Here is a 16,722-nt window from a genome sequence, read left to right as displayed (position 1 = left end):
TTAAAAATTACAACAATTATAGTGTTGTTTTCATTTAATGTAACCTCCTATGTAAAAATTACTAAGAACCTATATCAAAGGAGAAGACTTAATTGAAGGGTTAGCTGAGGAAGGAAAGCCTACCTCTCCCGCCGATTATTCTTTTCTATTATTTATTCTTCACTCGACTCTCTGGAAAAACCTATAAATAAACAGAAACCAGCTTTGTAACATTTCACATCTGAAGGCTCACTTCAAAAAGGCAGTTCGGCTACTAGCTGCACAAATAGCATGGCAGGTGATTTTCCTGCTAGAAGGGCTGATAACGCTAGGCAGGACCATTTTGTGGCCGATACATGCGGTGAGGGATTGCAGTCGTTTGTGCCAGTGACTGTGGCCTGGCACGGTTTGGTTTTGGTCGAACTCGATACAAAGACATTTGTTCTTTTGAGTCTTAAGAAAAATCCATCCCCCCTGTGGTTCAAGTCCACAAAATCCATAGGGGAAAAAAAAGGAACAGATCAATAACTAAAGATGAAAAATATCTTTTATGATCTTGGTGCTCTTTGAGCATTCATGAACAGTGACGGTTTCCAAGACACCGCGCCGTGGATGTATCAGCGTGATGACCGCACGTCGAACGCGCTGAGCGCCGCATTTTGTCAGAGGACTTACGTCTGTACAGCTCCTGGCGGAGCCTAACACGTGCCGCTGTGGCGCAAAGGATACAAAACAAACGATCCTGCAGTGCGAGCGCGGGTGCTGAGGTTTAGGTTGCGGAGCTTTCGCGCTGCTGGGCCCAGGTGCCAGCTGCGCCAGCCCGGGCTCTGCCCCGGGGAGCGAGCCGCCGTGGGAAGTAACCTGCTGCCATCGCGTCTCCACAGCCCCGTCCAGCACAGCCAGACGCAAGGCGGGTGTTGGGGGGCTTCCTGCGGGCCTCGCCCGGGGCAAGGAGAGCGGGGGCCCTGGGAGCCAGGCGGGAGCTGTCAAGGCCGAAGCAAGGCCCGTGTGCTCCGCCCTCGGCTGCCCAGGGCCTCCGGCGGAGCAGGGCCGGGGGCTGGCAAGGTGCCGAGCTCCCCGCCGGCAGCGGCCAACACCCGGGGCCTCGGGGCCTGTAACCGGCCCGCGGTGCGAACGGGCCGGGGGGGGGGGGGCGGGGAGCGGCCTCCGGGGGCCCCCGGGAGCCGCCAACCACCTCAGCTACCGCGGCCGAGGGGCTCCCGGCGCCGGCGGGGGGGCTCACAGGAGGCCGGGCCGCGGAGCACGGCATGCAGGGGCCCAGCGACCCCCGGGCGGCCCAGCCCCAGCCCCAGCCCCGGGCCCCTGCTTGAGGCGGCTGAAGGACCGCCCCGCCTCGCCCCGCCCCGCCCCGCCCGCCGGCCCGAGCGCACCCGAAGGTTTCCGAGGCCGTTCGGGTCAGGAGCCGAAGGGTGACGAGCGCGCTCGGGCGGAGCGCGGCGGCCCGCAGGGGAGGGCAGCGCGGTGCAGCGCCCCCTGGCGGCCGCGCAGCGGGGGCGGTGCCCGAGCCCGAGAAGCGGCGGCGGCGGCCGGTGCCCGTTGTGCGGGGAAGGGCGGCGGGAGCGCAGGTAAGGCGGGCCCTCGCCTTCCTCCTCCGCGCCGCGGGCTGCCTTCCCCCTCCCGCCGCCGGTGGGGGCCGGCTCCGCTCGCCTCGCCTGGAGCAGGAAGCGGCGGCGACGGGCACGGCCTGGCCGCGCGGAGGCGGCGGAGGGGCCGCCCGTCAGCTCCGGCCGCCGCCGCCGGGCCGCTCCCCGGGCCCGCCGCCTGTCAGCGCCGCCGCCGCCGCTCCGTCTCGCCCAGGCGGGGCCGCCCGGCCGCTCCCCGGGGAGCCCCGCGGCCGCCCGCGGAACACCTCCCGCGACGGTGCCCTCCCCGCGGCGGCCGCGTCCCGGGCTCCGAGCGCTCGTTTTCATGGTAAACCTCGCCGGGGGCCGCGGGGGGAGCGGAGCGGTCGGCCTCGGAGAGGGCGAGGTGCGCTTCGGCCGCGGCCGGGGGTCGCGGCCCCTTGGTCCCGTCCTGCCCGCCCGGGCGTGCGGGCGGCGGCGTGCGCGGGTGCCGTGCGGGGCTCGCAGCCCTGGCCTCGCCGCTCCCGGGCTTTCGTGGTGGGTTTTTGGCGTCGTGCACGGCGGGGGTCGACTCGGAAGTGCCGATACATGGGTCACTTGGACTTTGCAGATCTGTTTTGTTACCGTGCTGCCTCAGCGTCTCGGTTTCAAACACAAAACAGCCTTGCGAATATACGAGGAGGGGTGAAAAAAGAAAAGTTTCTTTTTCTGGGCCAGAAAGTGAAGCATCGGTAGCATTTTCATTAACCTCAGTTGACTGGTTACGGTACGGATGGACAGTTTGTAGTCGCCCATAAATAACCTGGATGTTACCGGGCTTTCTGGTAACAATTTATGGAATGTTTTCACAATTAAAAAGAAATCTCTAATAATGTTTGAAGCCTTTTGAGGGACCCGAATCTTGCGTCTTCTTGGTTTTCAAATTTGCCTTATTTGCTGTTGATAATCTGGTAAGCAGTTGTTTCTCTGTTCCTCACCTTGTAAGAATAGAGGGTATATTCAGAATCACACATGCCTCGTGTAGAAGGTGAAGGGACAAATAAAAAACAAATTTGCAGAGTGCTGTAGGATATAAGCTTATGAATAGGATCTCAGATTTGTCTTTTCAAAAGAAGGAATAAACAGTAACCATGGGAACGTCATGCAGTTAAAGCTGTAAATCTGTATTTTTACTAATTTGATGCCTTTTACGTTCTTTTCATAGGAATGGAGGGGAAAAAAGTGATTTCTGCAACAGACACACAGTATTCCAGTGTGCTCCTTCAGTCTTTGAACGAACAACGCGGCCACGGACTTTTTTGTGATGTTACTGTCATCGTGGAGGACCGGAAATTTCGAGCTCACAGAAACATTCTTTCGGCCTCAAGCACATATTTTCACCAGCTTTTCTCAGTGGCTGGGCAAGTGGTTGAACTGAGCTTTGTAAGAGCAGAAATTTTTGCAGAAATTCTTAACTATATTTATAGTTCCAAAATAATCAGCATTCGATCCGATTTACTTGATGAACTGATTAAATCAGGGCAACAGCTGGGTGTTAAATTCATAGCTGATCTGGGCGTACCTCCGTCTGAAGGAAAAACCATGCCAAGCAAGGTCAAGGATGGTGCTTCAGAAACTTCAACTTCTACTCCAGGTCAAAAGGATGCTGAAACACAAGTACCTGTAATAAGGCCAGAGAGTCAAGAGGTAACGGATGGGATGCCGGTTATAACACAATCATTCTCCTTACATGGAATAGAATATGAGACTACAAAAATTACAGTGAGTGATTCAGATGATGAGGATGATGATGTAATTTTTTGCTCCGAGATTGTTCCTCCGAAAGAATGTACTAAAGATACAAATGCTGCAACCCCGAACCAGCCTTGCCCAAGTCCCGCTGGAGTTTCTGACCAAAAATCGTGTGGCAGTGGTGGCTCTCCCCATTTGACGAGCACCGCAGCAGCTCAAAAACTCACTTCATCCGCCAGTCAGCTAAGCCCAAACCAAACACAATCAAGTGCCGAATCACTTGTCTCTGCAACTCCACAGCATCTGACTCCTAATATTATCGTGCTAAATAAGCCTCTACTGAACTCAGCCCTCAGCACCAGCTCCTCGCATCAGACACATGTGACCCCTACAATTAATTTACTTGAGGAGAACCAGCAGCCATCTAATAATGGCTCCTTAACTGAAGTGGAAACAACTGCTGTTGATGATGAAGAGGTTGTTGAAGATGATGTTGATATCATTAGCTCCTCTAGTCCTGGTTCAGTCAGCAGTAGCTCTTTGGTTCAGCAACCCTCTGTACCCAAGGCAGCAACCACTGAAGGATCAGGTGTACAGAAAAAACAGGTTGTTACCTTTTCACAAGAGCCATTTGCTAAACCTGGGGAATTTAAAATAAAAATCTCAGATGTCCTTACTGGAAACAACAAGGAATTCAGTTCAGGTATAGCGTCAAAGCACGTGGCAGAAGGGCAGAAAATCATAACGTTAGATACAGCAACTGAAATAGAAGGTCTGTCCACAGGCTGTAAGGTTTATGCAAATATCGGTGAGGATACATACGACATAGTCATTCCTGTAAAGGGTGATTCCGACGAAGGCGAAGCCAAGCTCGACGAAACACCCAGAACATCTGGTAGTGATTCCTCAAACAGGAAACGCATGAAAGTAAAGCACGATGACCATTACGAGCTCATAGTGGATGGAAGAGTCTACTACATTTGTATTGTGTGTAAGAGGTCATATGCGTGTCTGACGAGTTTACGGAGACATTTTAACGTTCATTCCTGGGAGAAGAAGTATCCATGTCGATACTGTGACAAAGTTTTTCCCCTTGCAGAATACCGTACAAAGCATGAAATTCACCACACTGGTGAGCGAAGGTACCAGTGCTTGACGTGTGGCAAATCTTTCATCAACTACCAAATTACGGCCTCCCACATCAGATCAGTTCATAGCCAAGACCCTTCTGGAGATACCAAGCTTTATCGATTGCATCCTTGCCGGTCTTTGCAGATCAGACAGTATGCATACATTACTGATCACTCAAGCAGTATACCAGTAATAAATGAGGGTGGAATTGTTTATCGTGTTGGCACAGGGAAGGATGGCACTGAAGGAACAACATCTAACCCTCCAGCCAAACAAATTACCTGGGATGACATTTTCATTCCACAGGGAAACGAAGCAATTTTTAAACAAAATCCGTCAGAGGGAAGTACTGAATTTGAGTTTGTAATACCGGAATCTTACTGAAACGCATTAAATGCTGGAAAAAGGATTCAGTGCAGAAATATTGCAGCTGTTTTAAATGAACTGTTAAAATTGCTGTAAAATCAAATGTTAAAGTGAAAACAAGGTAACTTGTTCTACCCGGTCATCAAATGGTAGCACTTAGATGGATCATTAGTAGCTGCAAGTGATTTGTGGAAGCGATTCATCCAATAGTTTACTTGAGTAGAGAATAAGACCTTTCTAAGGAGCTGGCAGTGTTTTCTGGTATGTTAATTTTGATCAAACCATGGGGATTTGTAGCTTGAAAAGGTACAATTTCTTCTAAAGAACTAGAAATCTTTCTTCTAAAGGAATTGAGGGATTTCCTGTACCCATACTTACAATGTAAACCCTTTCTTTCATGGTAGCACTTCAATGCTGAATTGTGTTTAGACGTTAATCAAGAAAACAGTAAGATTTTTCATTGTAGTCTCTTGAATATGGAACCATTTAAAAAAAAAAAAAAAAAACCAACCCACAACTCATTTTTGTGAACAATGCATTACTGCAAGTGTTCAAAATAACTGATCCAGTACTTTGGAGTAGTGTATTTTTGAACTAGCATCTTAGTTCTCCTTTTATAAGCACTATGAATCATCTGTCTTCATGCAAATAGTCTTGCCGACAAGAGACACTTAGTTAGGGCTAACTTGAACAAACATTATTTATATTTGGCAGTATGGTGAGCAGAGTATTCAGCATCTGGACCATTATATTTTACTCTTTTTGCAATGGGGGGAAAAAAAACCCCACAAAGCTCAATAGTGAAGAAGCTTAGAACACTTAGGAAGGAGGTAATTTTGCCTTTTCAAAGCTTGAGGAATAACGGTAGGTTTTTTTACTACTGGAAAAGATGCCAGTAGTTGGTTTGGAATAAAGTGCTGTTCCTTTTTTTTTTTGCTCTTGAAGAAGGGGGGCTTCAGTCTGGTATTTTAAAAAAAGTAATACTTATGATGAAAGTAACACTTTTTTTTTGGCTGAAGGCTTTGACTTCTCAAGACTATGAAATAGTCTAAGTGCTGTATCAGTTTAGCACTGAGCCTGCTGAGGATCTTGTATGCCTATTTGGCTAGATCTTTTAGTGAAACAGGGATTTTGAATTTTTTTCCCTCATTTATAGGATGTGGAAGCATGAGGACTAAACCAACAATCAAAAATTACCCTCTATCCACCATAATCCAAAGTATCATTTCTCTGCAGCTGTCTAGTTGTCATCTATTTTCAGATTTGGGCTATTGTGTTGTCCTTTTTTGTTCCTTGCAGTTGGCACATGTTTCGGTACTTAGAAGATAAATTAAATGTCCAACTTGAACAGGAAACAGTAGATCTGAGACAAACAAGCAGCTGTTTACTGGAGTCATAGTTTAGCATTTCAGATTTAGTGACTTGTTGAATTTTTGTAAATGGTAACATGAAAACTGCTCAAGTTCTGGAGTTGACTGAGAAAGATTGTCGTGCATAGTACTACTTAGTTATTGTAACCTTTCATTGCTTCGATTACAGTTACAGGTTTTTCTTTTCTTTTTCATGTTTTAAGCAAGCATCTGGATCCTATGACCTTCAAGGTTAAGGTTTTAGACATATAGTACTCTAGACAGAAAGGCATTTAAATGGTAAATGGTTCAAATACAACTTGGGCTATAAAAAAGGGTACCAGAAATCTGTATGAGTAACGATGGGAGAAAGAGGAGGATTTGTTTACCTTATGCATGTAATGCTCAGCACTTCTGTTTTGTAGGCCAAGAACATGCTATATACATGGTTATTTTCAGATCATATCGCAGACCCCTTTGAATATAATGGGGTTTGCTTCCACATGTTACAGGTTGGATGTTATGCGAGATGGCGTTTCAGCAGTCAAACATAACCCTCCCAAGACACAAGTATTGATTGCCTCTATTAGCACAGGTAGCTCTGACGTAGCCGGCTGCGTGCTACATTGAGACTTCCTGAACTTTTTGACAAGAGAAATACAATGTTATTTTTGTTATTGACGTGATACATCTGGAATTAAGCACACATTGCAAAGTGTACATTCAGTAATAATTAAACATAACAGCTATCAATATTTGCTGCTGATATATTTAAAACCTTAAATTAAACTGTGCCTACTAAAGGTCTCTTTTTTTTTTTTTTTTTTTTTTTTTTGAGGAAAACTGGAAAATTAGGGCTTTGTAACTATTTTTGCTAGAAGACTCGTGCTTGCATGTGTCTCAGGGTCTTCAGTTTTCCTTGGAAGTGATTTTTGATATCCAAAGTCCAGAGGTCATGTAAAGCATTTTTTTATTTCACTTCCAGTATTTATTGATTTGGAAACATGTTAAATCCATTCTTTTAAAACTTTTTATGGGGCCATGAGCTTTTATATCTAGGTTTCTGGCTATTGCACTTATATTTGGTTTTTTGTTTGTTTTTGTAAACACTTTGCTTCCCCTTTAACTTAATGAAAAACCGTATGTAAATATTAAGAAATTGGCTTTGGGGTAATGGAAGAAAAAGATTAAATCTGAAAAAGCATTTATATAAAAATTAAAAATTTCAACAGAGTATGGTAGCAAACCTCACAGTCATTTATATGCATTTAAAAACATTAATGGATCTGCTGCAAAATATGATAATGGTGGCTGCATCCTCACTGTATGGTTTCTTTGGGGATTCATACCATAGCATTCCAGTATCTCAATTAAATAATGAATTAAATAAATATTGAGATAACAATTGACTGCTTATTTATTTTGTACTGTTAAGGCATGCAGCTTATAAAAAGATGCAGAAGCTGACAACTATATGCATTGACCACTGGGTTCTACAGCTATTGCTTAGGAACTGTTCTGTGTGAAGCATTCATCATTTTTGCCAGATCTGTAATGTATATAGTTGTACAGTCTTTCCTTAACATACTTTTTAAAGTTGTGTTCTACTTTTCATTAATCAATACTTGATATTAGTTCTTAGAGCTTTCTATGGCAAAAATAAAAGAAGTTTAATTCTAAAGATGGGTGTAGCATGGTGTTTTTTTTTTTTTAATGACAGCTCAGCTTCTACAGTCCAATATGTTAGATTACTGACAGTTCATAGCTTCCTTTTCCAGGTCTTTGGGAATAGCAGGAAACCCCCTGGCTGGGGAAAGGTGTTTTTATGTGGGGCTTAGGGTTTTGGTTTTTTGGTTCGTTTGGGTTTTGTGGTGGTTTTGGGTTTTTTGTGTTTTTTTTTTTAAGTTGAGCACTTTCCAATAAAGCAAATTAGCTGAAAAAACTCCACTGTGTATTGTGAGCTGAATGTTGTGATATACGCTTACTGTCAGAATAGGCGGAGCTGCTGTGGAACAGTCTATCCAACTACTACCATCATTGCACCTGAGCTAGAAATCCAGAAGAACATACACAGTGACCACTGCAATGCACTTCAGCTAACTCATGGTTAGGGCTCCCCTTCTTACCAGGTTGCTGACTAGTTATGAGCTGGAAGAGTTAGATTGTTGGTGAACCGTGGCTAACAGAGGAAGCTAGTTACTTTATGTAGACTTCTTATTACAGGTAAGGAATGCAATTTAATAAGTAACATATCAAATGATGGTTTAGATGCCTTTATCTCCTTGGCATAGGGCTTCCACCTACTTTGTAACATCAAAGAGCAACTGACATCATCAGGACAAAATTAGGCCCAAAGTAATATGGTAAACGTGAAAGTAAGTGAAGGAGACACTGGCACTGCACTGGCTGGATTAGTCACCTCTGTGTTAAGCAAAAAATCAGCAGTAATGACTTTACAGTGATTGAAGGCAGGGCACCCTGTTATACGGGTAGAACTGAAGAATTAGGAAGTGTGGGGGCATCTGGGGCTTTTAAAGACAGAACTTAAAAAAAAAGGTGTCTGGCTAATCCTGGTAGAAACACTGCTTTCCAATACAGCAAATACAGTTTTTTGGGGGGGAGGGGTGGGGGTGGTTTTTTTTTTTTTTTAAATGCACAATGCTATTATACTGGAAGTCCTCAACTAACATTAAAGGTGCTTGTAAAATAGGAAAGTTGCTAAAATGTAAAATGCAATTTATAAATGTTTACAAAAGTCACACAATTTTATTTAACTCTGGTAAAGTAATAAAAGGGTACATATGAGTCACAATCTTGACATTCTCATAAGAAAAGATGAATACAGTGCAGAATGTTGCATTTACATTAAACGCTTAGTTTTACTCAAGCAGAAGGAAATGGGTAGTTCAAGAGAAAATCCCACCGGTAATTTTTTAAATGTGAAAATGGACTTGTCCTTTTATAGTGAATTTAAAGCAGCAATGTAATTTTTGCTTAAATAGTCCTTAGGAAAAAAAATGAGAATTTGGATAATTTCTTTAGTATTCATCAACACAAAACCAATGACACAATCATTTCCTAATTGTTTCTCTGCCACTATGTTCCCCTCATGAGTTTCTTAGTCCTGTCCTGTGGTGTCCCCTAGTCCTTCTAGCCCTATTCAGTTGACAGGCACAAATGGTAGAGTATGTTTGTCACAAGTGGGACAGGACTATTAGCTTTTATTTCAAAGATGCAGCAATAAAATGTTTTCTGATATTAAATTAATGTGCCCTTCTGATTCTAGTTTTGTGGGGAGCTTTATCAGGAGAAGTACTGTCTATTTGGAAATTGCCCATGATCTCTTACCAAGATTTAATTCAGGAAAATATATAAAATGGATGATGCCCTAGTATATAAATTTATTTCCAGTATGCAAATTTATAGGAGCTGCACTTCACAATCTACAGTAAAACAAAATGTCACCAGGATATGTTCTGCATACACTACTGCTTTAAATCCCGTGAGTTGTATTCCTTTCTCCAGCTGTTTATTTTTCTTTGTTACTGGAGAAAAGTTATACTTGAAAAACAGTGTCATCCTTTAGCTTATTAATATACTGATTAGTATTTGACAGTGGAAATGATAAGGTTAACACATAGCCTAGCCTAAAGGCTTTGCAAATGCATAGGATTAAAAACAGCATTATAAAGTGGGGGTGTACTTTGAAAAGTGAGATCAGAGACTTCAGTGTTTGTTTTCCATGTTGACAGTCTTTTTTTTTTTTTTTTTTTTTGATGAAAAGTAGAGAGATTCCAACTGGATTCCACCCACCCCATGTATTCTACTTTTAGACTCTGAAAGCCAGATTTAGCTTTTAGGTACCTTTTTGTCTGCATCAGTTGAAAGTAAATGTAGACAATTGAGGATTAGGGTCAACAATCTGATGCCAAGAAAATTAAATCTTTAAGAAATAAGGAGTAAAATGGAAATACCTTATTTTTATCCCTGAAGTAAGCAGTTGAGAATGCTCAGGCTGAGCAGCTCAGATCTGAATGCTGTCATCTGAAATCACTTTCTGGAGTAGAACCACACTTTACAGGACAGTGTGCCGCATAACAAAGCTGACCTTCTTTTGTTATGCAGGAGGCATGCAAAATCTGTTGGAATCTAGATCAATCAGCACAGTCATCAGCTGAAGATTAAATGAAAGTCACAACAAGAATTGCAAATTCCTATCAGTTTCATCCTATATTACAGGGTGTTGAATTTTATCCATGTGAGACTTAAATCTTGGAGAACTAGTAGTAGATATTCCTTATGTGCAGCCCATAATACAGCTACTAAAACAGTGTTTATTCGGGGTGCTGATTCAGTCCATTAAAAAAGTTAAAAGTATAAGCTTAAAAAAAAATTCCCAACCAAACAGAAGGGGAAAAAAAAAAAATGTTTTCACTGCACTGTTTCAGTGACTTGTGGACAGTTCCTGATGCTCTTTATAGGAATACAAGGAAGATTTAGGCAGTGCAACCACCCAGACTGTTTGACTTCAGCATAACTTACACAGAATTCAGAGAGACAGCTCCATTTCACCTTCTATCTTAAGAAGCATCCTGAAATAAAAACAGCTTGCCTGTTAAAGCTTTTCCCCTCAAAAAAGCAATATTCCAATTGTTTTGCTAGACATACGTGAAAATATCCTATGACGTTATCTCTTTTCATTAGTGTTAAAGTTTGAGACACTGTTGCGGTTCCCCCCAAGATTTTTCCAGTGCGTAGGCTGTAACCAACAAGTGACGTGAGCTAGGTTCTGCGGCCCCCAAAAATCCCAGCAACTGGCGCCCCAAGGCCAAACAAAAGAAGCGTCAAGGCGAGCTGTCTGCAAGCACCCTCACCTTAAACAGGTTGATACTCTCCAGCAGCTATTGATCTTGGCTACCCTTACTTCAGCTTGGCACAAGATGGAGTAAGGCAGACCAGAACCTATCATCTGTGTTGTATCGCTTTATTAAAAACCAAGGACTACATGAACCTCGTGGTAAAACAAGGAGGCTGGAATTTAGGCCACCCGCTACTCACCGACACTGCAAAACATCAGCAGTACGTTCCCTTCCTCATACTCTGTTGTTAAACCTCTGAAATAAGTCTCGCCAGAAAGAACAGTCCAATCTAATACTTCTATTTGCAATTATCTTCTGTATCTATCCTCCCGCTCCCTCCCACAGTAAAATATAAATACAAAATGTTCACAATTATTTCAATGGCAAATATTTTTTTCTTCTTTCCCACATTCTTTATGGTGTATAAGGTGGTGGCTTTTCAAAAGGTGGAAAATACGGTGGCGAGTAACGAGGCGGCGCATTAGAGGACCACATATAGCTGGGAGATGGCGACACTGACTGGGGGTCATCAGAGAGGCCAGAAGGAGTGGAGGCTGGAAACATGCTGGAATGCTGCAGGGAGACAGCAAGAAGGCCGTAATGTAAACACTTCTCAAAGTAGAGGACCCTAGCAAAGCAATACTGTATTACCAAGCAGTGCAAAATTAACATTTCAAGGCTCGCTTCTGCAAAATATGTATATACAAATAAGTGTTCAAATAACTTGTTGCATTCAAGGTAAGCACAGCCTGTAACAGTTTTGCATAATGAAAATCCTCACACCTAAAACTGAAGAAGGCATTTAAAAAAAGAGAAAAAAAGAAAAAAATTTCTTTCTCCTCACTTCTGTGTACCTGCTGCATTTCACAGAGGCTGGACAACTCAAAACTGATGAGTCTCAAATCTTGGGTTTCACACATCAGCCAGTAGCAACAATGAACAGGCTGCAGGTAATTTCTTCTTACACTACCTTTTCTCTTGATCACAAATAAATAAAAAACCCAGAAATTAATGATAACAAAATAATTTATTCCTTCAGTAAGTCAAAAGCTTGAAAAGGTGGAGAAGCAAAATCTGTGCATGCCTGAAGATTAATTTCTGCTCTCCAAAATACCTTCGTTATCAAAAATACCTTAGGTCTAAAGTCTCAAGTCATCAGTGGTGGTGCTGTCAGAGACCTGCGCGCAGGCTGCGTTCTGTCCGCAAACAGGCGATGGAGTCCAGTCACTTGCATTCGCTCCTCTGGCCACTAACACACCGTGGTTTTACCCCGACGGTCGTGCTGCGCCTGTGCTGCTGCCGGCCCTCCGGCCCGCCTGAACAAGTCACCCGCAGAGCGAGCAGCGCTGGACGGCTCTCACCGTGCCGCCGGGGCAGCGCGCCTTCCGCCCTGCTGCTCAGGCACCACGCGCCCCTTCACCCTTTGGCCATGAGCACGGACTGCAAATCCCAAATGTGCCCAGCTTGAGGCCCTGGCAGAGACAGAAGCGCGAGGAGGATTTGCACCGTGCTGCAAGGGGCACAGGAGTGCACGCCGAGGGACCCGCGCTGTAGGCAGTGGTGACCACGTACAAGGTCGGAGGCGACCGTGTGGTTTTACCTTGGTGGGCGGAGGGATAGAATCATAGAATAGAATCATAGAATCATTTAGGTTGGAAAAGACCTTTAAGATCATCCAGTCCAACCATTAACCTACACTACCAAGTCTACTCTAAACCAATCAAGGGTAGACTGGACTAAACCATGTCCCCAAGTGCCACATCTACCCGTTTTTTGAACACTTCCAGGGATGGTGACTCCACCACCTCTCTGGGCAGCCTGTTCCAATGCTTGACCACCCTTTCCGTAAAGAAATTTTTCCTAATTTGCAACCTAAACCTCCCCTGGCGCAGCTTAAGCCCATTTCCTCTCGTCCTATCGCTAACTACTTGGGAGAAGAGACCAACACCCACCTCACTACACCCTCCTTTCAGGTAGTTGTAGAGAGCGATCAGGTCTCCCCTCAGCCTCCTCTTCTCCAGGCTAAACAACCCCAGTTCCCTCAGCCGCTCCTCATAAGGCCTGTGCTCCAGACCCTTCACCAGCCTTGTTGCCGTTTTCTGAACACGGATGACGGACTCCAAAGTAATAGCAGGTTGTTTTCAAGCAGCATCCCCTAACACCAACCTGTGGCGGTTTATTAAGCAGATTATAGACTACAAAAGCCCAGCCTGCTCGTCGAGGACCTCACGGAAAGCCGTACAAACCGTTCCCATTTCAAACAACACAACAGCTCTTCCATCACGCCCCAGTTCGCCTAAAGCCCAACGGGTGGGAACCCCCAGACTGCAAAGACATTTGGAGGGGCACTGCCGCAGCGACATGGCACCGACGCTCGTTAGCAAACGCAGCCCCTGGGTTTTCACCGTTACAAAGCGCCTGTGCCCGGCTGCCACAGCCACGAGTCCTGGAGGAGAGCTGCCGTGGCTGCAAGCAGGCCTGGCTCACGCCGGCTGCAGGCAGCAGCCTGGCTTTGTTAACAAGGCCGGTGGCTGGGAAGATGGCACTAATTCCTCTTTTGACAGGGGATGAAAAGCAGAGAAGGCCACGGCTTGCCTGTGTTCTCTCGTCAGAGCCACGTGGCTCAGGGCCTGCAGAAGTCAGAATGCTGCAGGACTGAGACTTTCTCACCTGATTGCCCCCAGCCGAGCACACAGGGAGGAGAAAGATACAGGCACTGCTTCTGCCAGGGCCCTTTCCTCCTGCCCGGTTCCCACCACGGCCCATTGCAGAGGCTGCTGCCTTCCTCACCACAAGCAGCTGGGTGGACTGTCGCTAGCCACAGCACAAGTGGGGGCTGCTGCAACACCCATCGGCTTGCGCTCCTCCAAAAACAAGAGATCTGGGTCTGACGCTTTATAGCTGTGTGTGAAAGCCAGGCTCTTGCAGGGCACAGGCTTCCTTAGAAATTCTGATGTGTTCGTTTTTTTTTTCCTGTGAAAGATGTGTGGGATGAGTGGGAAGCACTGACTTGACCAATTCTTGCACCAGAGGGAGTGCAGCCTTCAGAAGGGGTTGAGAGGCGAGTGCTGTAGGGTGGCAGGGGAGAAGGTGTCAGGGTGGTACAGACACGGCTCGGGTCGGAGCAGGGCTCCAGGCAAGAGAGAGTCTCCACTGCTAGAGGCCTCAGCTAACGCTTTCATGCAGGCCCTCAAGTTCCCTGGAAGATAAGGCTCAGACATGGAATTGTATATGAAAGAGAGACTTGGCTATTTTAAATTCAGATTACCTCAATTTATGCCCAGCTTTTGTGCCGGCTCCTAAGCCAACACCTGTGCTCACAGCAGCAAGACACAGACTTTCATCTGTCCGGCTGAGATGTAAACGCTAGCAGAGCCCCAGCAGCACTTTTAGTTGAAAAGCAGGGCAAATCCACCCATGCTGAGCTCTCGGCTGGTACTGTGCCTGCAGTACAGACAAACCCCGAGTTAAACAGTGCTTAGTACCAGCCAAGCGGCTGAGAAGAGGACTTCAGAGCTTGGTTTGGTATGCGCTGAGGTTGGTATTTTTGCAACTGTAAGAAGTTATACAACACTAGAGACTGTCCCAGGTTGCGTTAATCTCAAAAATGAGTCACAAATCTGTATAAATAAGTCCTAGAAATTCTGATGTAAGTGTTCAAATATTTCTAGGAAGCCCTGACAACAGTGTTGCCTAGTGGCACTAGCAGTAAAACCAGGAAGGTTTAGATTCATGTTACCTGTAACGCATGGCTCTGATGAGGGAGTTGGTGGCTATCACAGAGCACACCTCTTAGTTCATGTCCAAGACCTTAAGCTCTTGTTAATAAAAAAAAGTCTCCAGCCCTGATGGTGGCAAAGATAACTTACGATGTGTTAAGTTAACATCATCACTGTGGTAACATCCACCTGACAGAAGAGCTGAGGAGGAAATGTCCTCATCTGCTTCAACAAGTGAAAGCTGATGTTGACAGCAAGGTTCACATGAAATCACAGTTTGCAACAGCACAGCTCCATAACTCAGAAGGGGAAGGGATGCATTACAGCAGAAGTGATATTTGCAGGGACAGTTCTAAGACCAGCTGAAGCGTGTAGAAAAAAAACCATACCAGAAAAGCTTTTCAGTCAGTATGTGTCTTCAGGAGCTCAAATAGCTTGTTTCCAAAAGCTCATCTGTTTCTCTCAAACATAGCAGTTGGCCTAATAAAAACTAGCACCTGAACATCCCGCTTTGCCTCTGTCCTCAGAGCACTGCAGGTGCCAGGGGGGCAATGCCTATTTTTAATGTGGCCCCTACCAGTGAACGACAGGGGAGACAGGCAGCAGGTTCTGTTGCCTTCTCTTCAGGAACAGCTTTCAGGAAAATACTGCCTTGGTAAAAGAGAGCACTGCCAAGGACCAATGCCTAGCAGGAGAGATTTGGTATTCTCTGCAGGAACAGGAAAATTAAACTGTGTGAATGATGGGAAGACAGGCCTCCAGAGTCCTGCGGACGGGCTGGATTTAACCTTGCTGCTAAACAAGAAAACATCCTGTAACGTTCCCTACCTGAAAGTCGTATGCGGAGTAGGGAGGCAGGTGAGGAGTGCTGTGGTAGTAGGTGTTGTAAGACGTCACCTGTGGCCTTGAGTAGTAGGACACCGACGGGTGTGCATTTTCAACCGTACAGTTCAAAGTAGGAAGGGAAGGAGTCTGTTAAAACAGAGAGAATCTCAGGCTGATAATCAAGTCACAGAAAGCTGACAGCTGAATGAAAGTAGAAATGATTTAAAGGAGCACTGTGTGTCTTTAGAGCTCAACTCTGCCAAATTAGCGACTGGCAATCCGGTTGCCTCTTAGGCAGCAGGTGAGTCCCGAGGTCATTTCATTCCTCAGCCACCTATTATTTCCTCTCAGATTCCACCAAACATGCTGGCGATAGCCCAGTGCACACCAGTACTCAAACAAAACAACTGTTCAGATTGCATCTTCACAAGTAGGAGAAAGAATCCATTAATTTTGATTACTCTGCTATTCAGTGCATTTTGAGATCAGCGTATTTCAAATGCTTTGTACTGCTGTTCACAGACACTTCTACACATCTTTTTTTGTGGAGGTTTACAGGCTGTCTGGTGTGGATCAAATCTCAAAAGGCCACAATGCACAGCTGGAAATGTGTCTCCTGTTTTGTTTGAGGAAAATCTTGGTGAGTCTGAAAAGAGTGTAGGAAAGTTCAGAGTTCTGAAATAAGGCACCCTTAGTGCAGGGCCCAAGATCTGTTTGTAAGAAAAATGTATTGCCAGGACAACAAATGCTCTTTTCTGGGTGTCTCATTTTGTATTATTCCTAATGAGTCACAAGAGACTGAAAAAACCACCCAAATTTATCTGTTGAATGTTCAGTTCTCCCCTCTGATTTGTCCTCTGCAGAACAAAACCGTATGGAAGGTAACAGCCAGCCTGGTTAAGTGAGGGTATTTCAAAGCTCACGTTGTCAGCACAGCATTTTTTTCATTATCTGAAGTTTGCAATCTTTTACCTGGTTTTGGTCCCCAGTTGACCCTCTCAAATTCTGCACCATGAAGTACCTAGATGGAGAGTTTCAGCCTAACAGGGCTGCTCAAACAGTCTGTAAAGCTCAGAACCCTACTACTGCTATAAAATCAACAATTCATGAGCAATCACCACACATTTCCTTGTCGAAGGTCAATGCTATGAAAAGAAGATCAATTTTTAAGAAACAGCTT

The 16,722-nt window shown here is 45.1% G+C and overlaps 2 protein-coding genes across 3 annotated transcripts in view; one reads left to right on the top strand and one right to left on the bottom strand.

Annotated features, from left to right (window-relative positions):
* Window positions 1-1,905: 1,905 nt before the first annotated feature.
* Window positions 1,906-7,997, top strand: ZBTB33 (zinc finger and BTB domain containing 33). Its single transcript, XM_075720458.1, has 2 exons — window positions 1,906-1,911; window positions 2,767-7,997. The coding sequence occupies exon 2, from the start codon at window positions 2,769-2,771 to the stop codon at window positions 4,806-4,808; it is 2,040 nt and encodes a 679-aa protein (XP_075576573.1). The 5' UTR covers window positions 1,906-1,911; window positions 2,767-2,768; the 3' UTR covers window positions 4,809-7,997.
* A 1,937-nt stretch (window positions 7,998-9,934) lies between these two features.
* The window catches only part of TMEM255A (transmembrane protein 255A), a 28,250-nt gene continuing 21,462 nt past the window's right edge, over window positions 9,935-16,722 (bottom strand). For both annotated transcript variants that reach the window (XM_075720610.1, XM_075720609.1), the window contains 2 exons: window positions 15,546-15,689; window positions 9,935-11,571 (listed from right to left, as the gene is read on the bottom strand). In XM_075720610.1, the coding sequence (XP_075576725.1) occupies window positions 11,413-11,571; window positions 15,546-15,689 (303 nt within the window). In that variant the 3' untranslated portion in view covers window positions 9,935-11,412. The remainder of the gene's footprint in view (window positions 11,572-15,545; window positions 15,690-16,722) is intronic.

The sequence above is a fragment of the Pelecanus crispus genome, chromosome 13 (assembly GCF_030463565.1).
Source record: "Pelecanus crispus isolate bPelCri1 chromosome 13, bPelCri1.pri, whole genome shotgun sequence".
Taxonomy (NCBI): domain Eukaryota; kingdom Metazoa; phylum Chordata; class Aves; order Pelecaniformes; family Pelecanidae; genus Pelecanus; species Pelecanus crispus.
The sequence above is the reverse complement of the archived record's forward strand: the minus strand, read 5'-3'. Positions and strand labels throughout refer to the sequence as shown.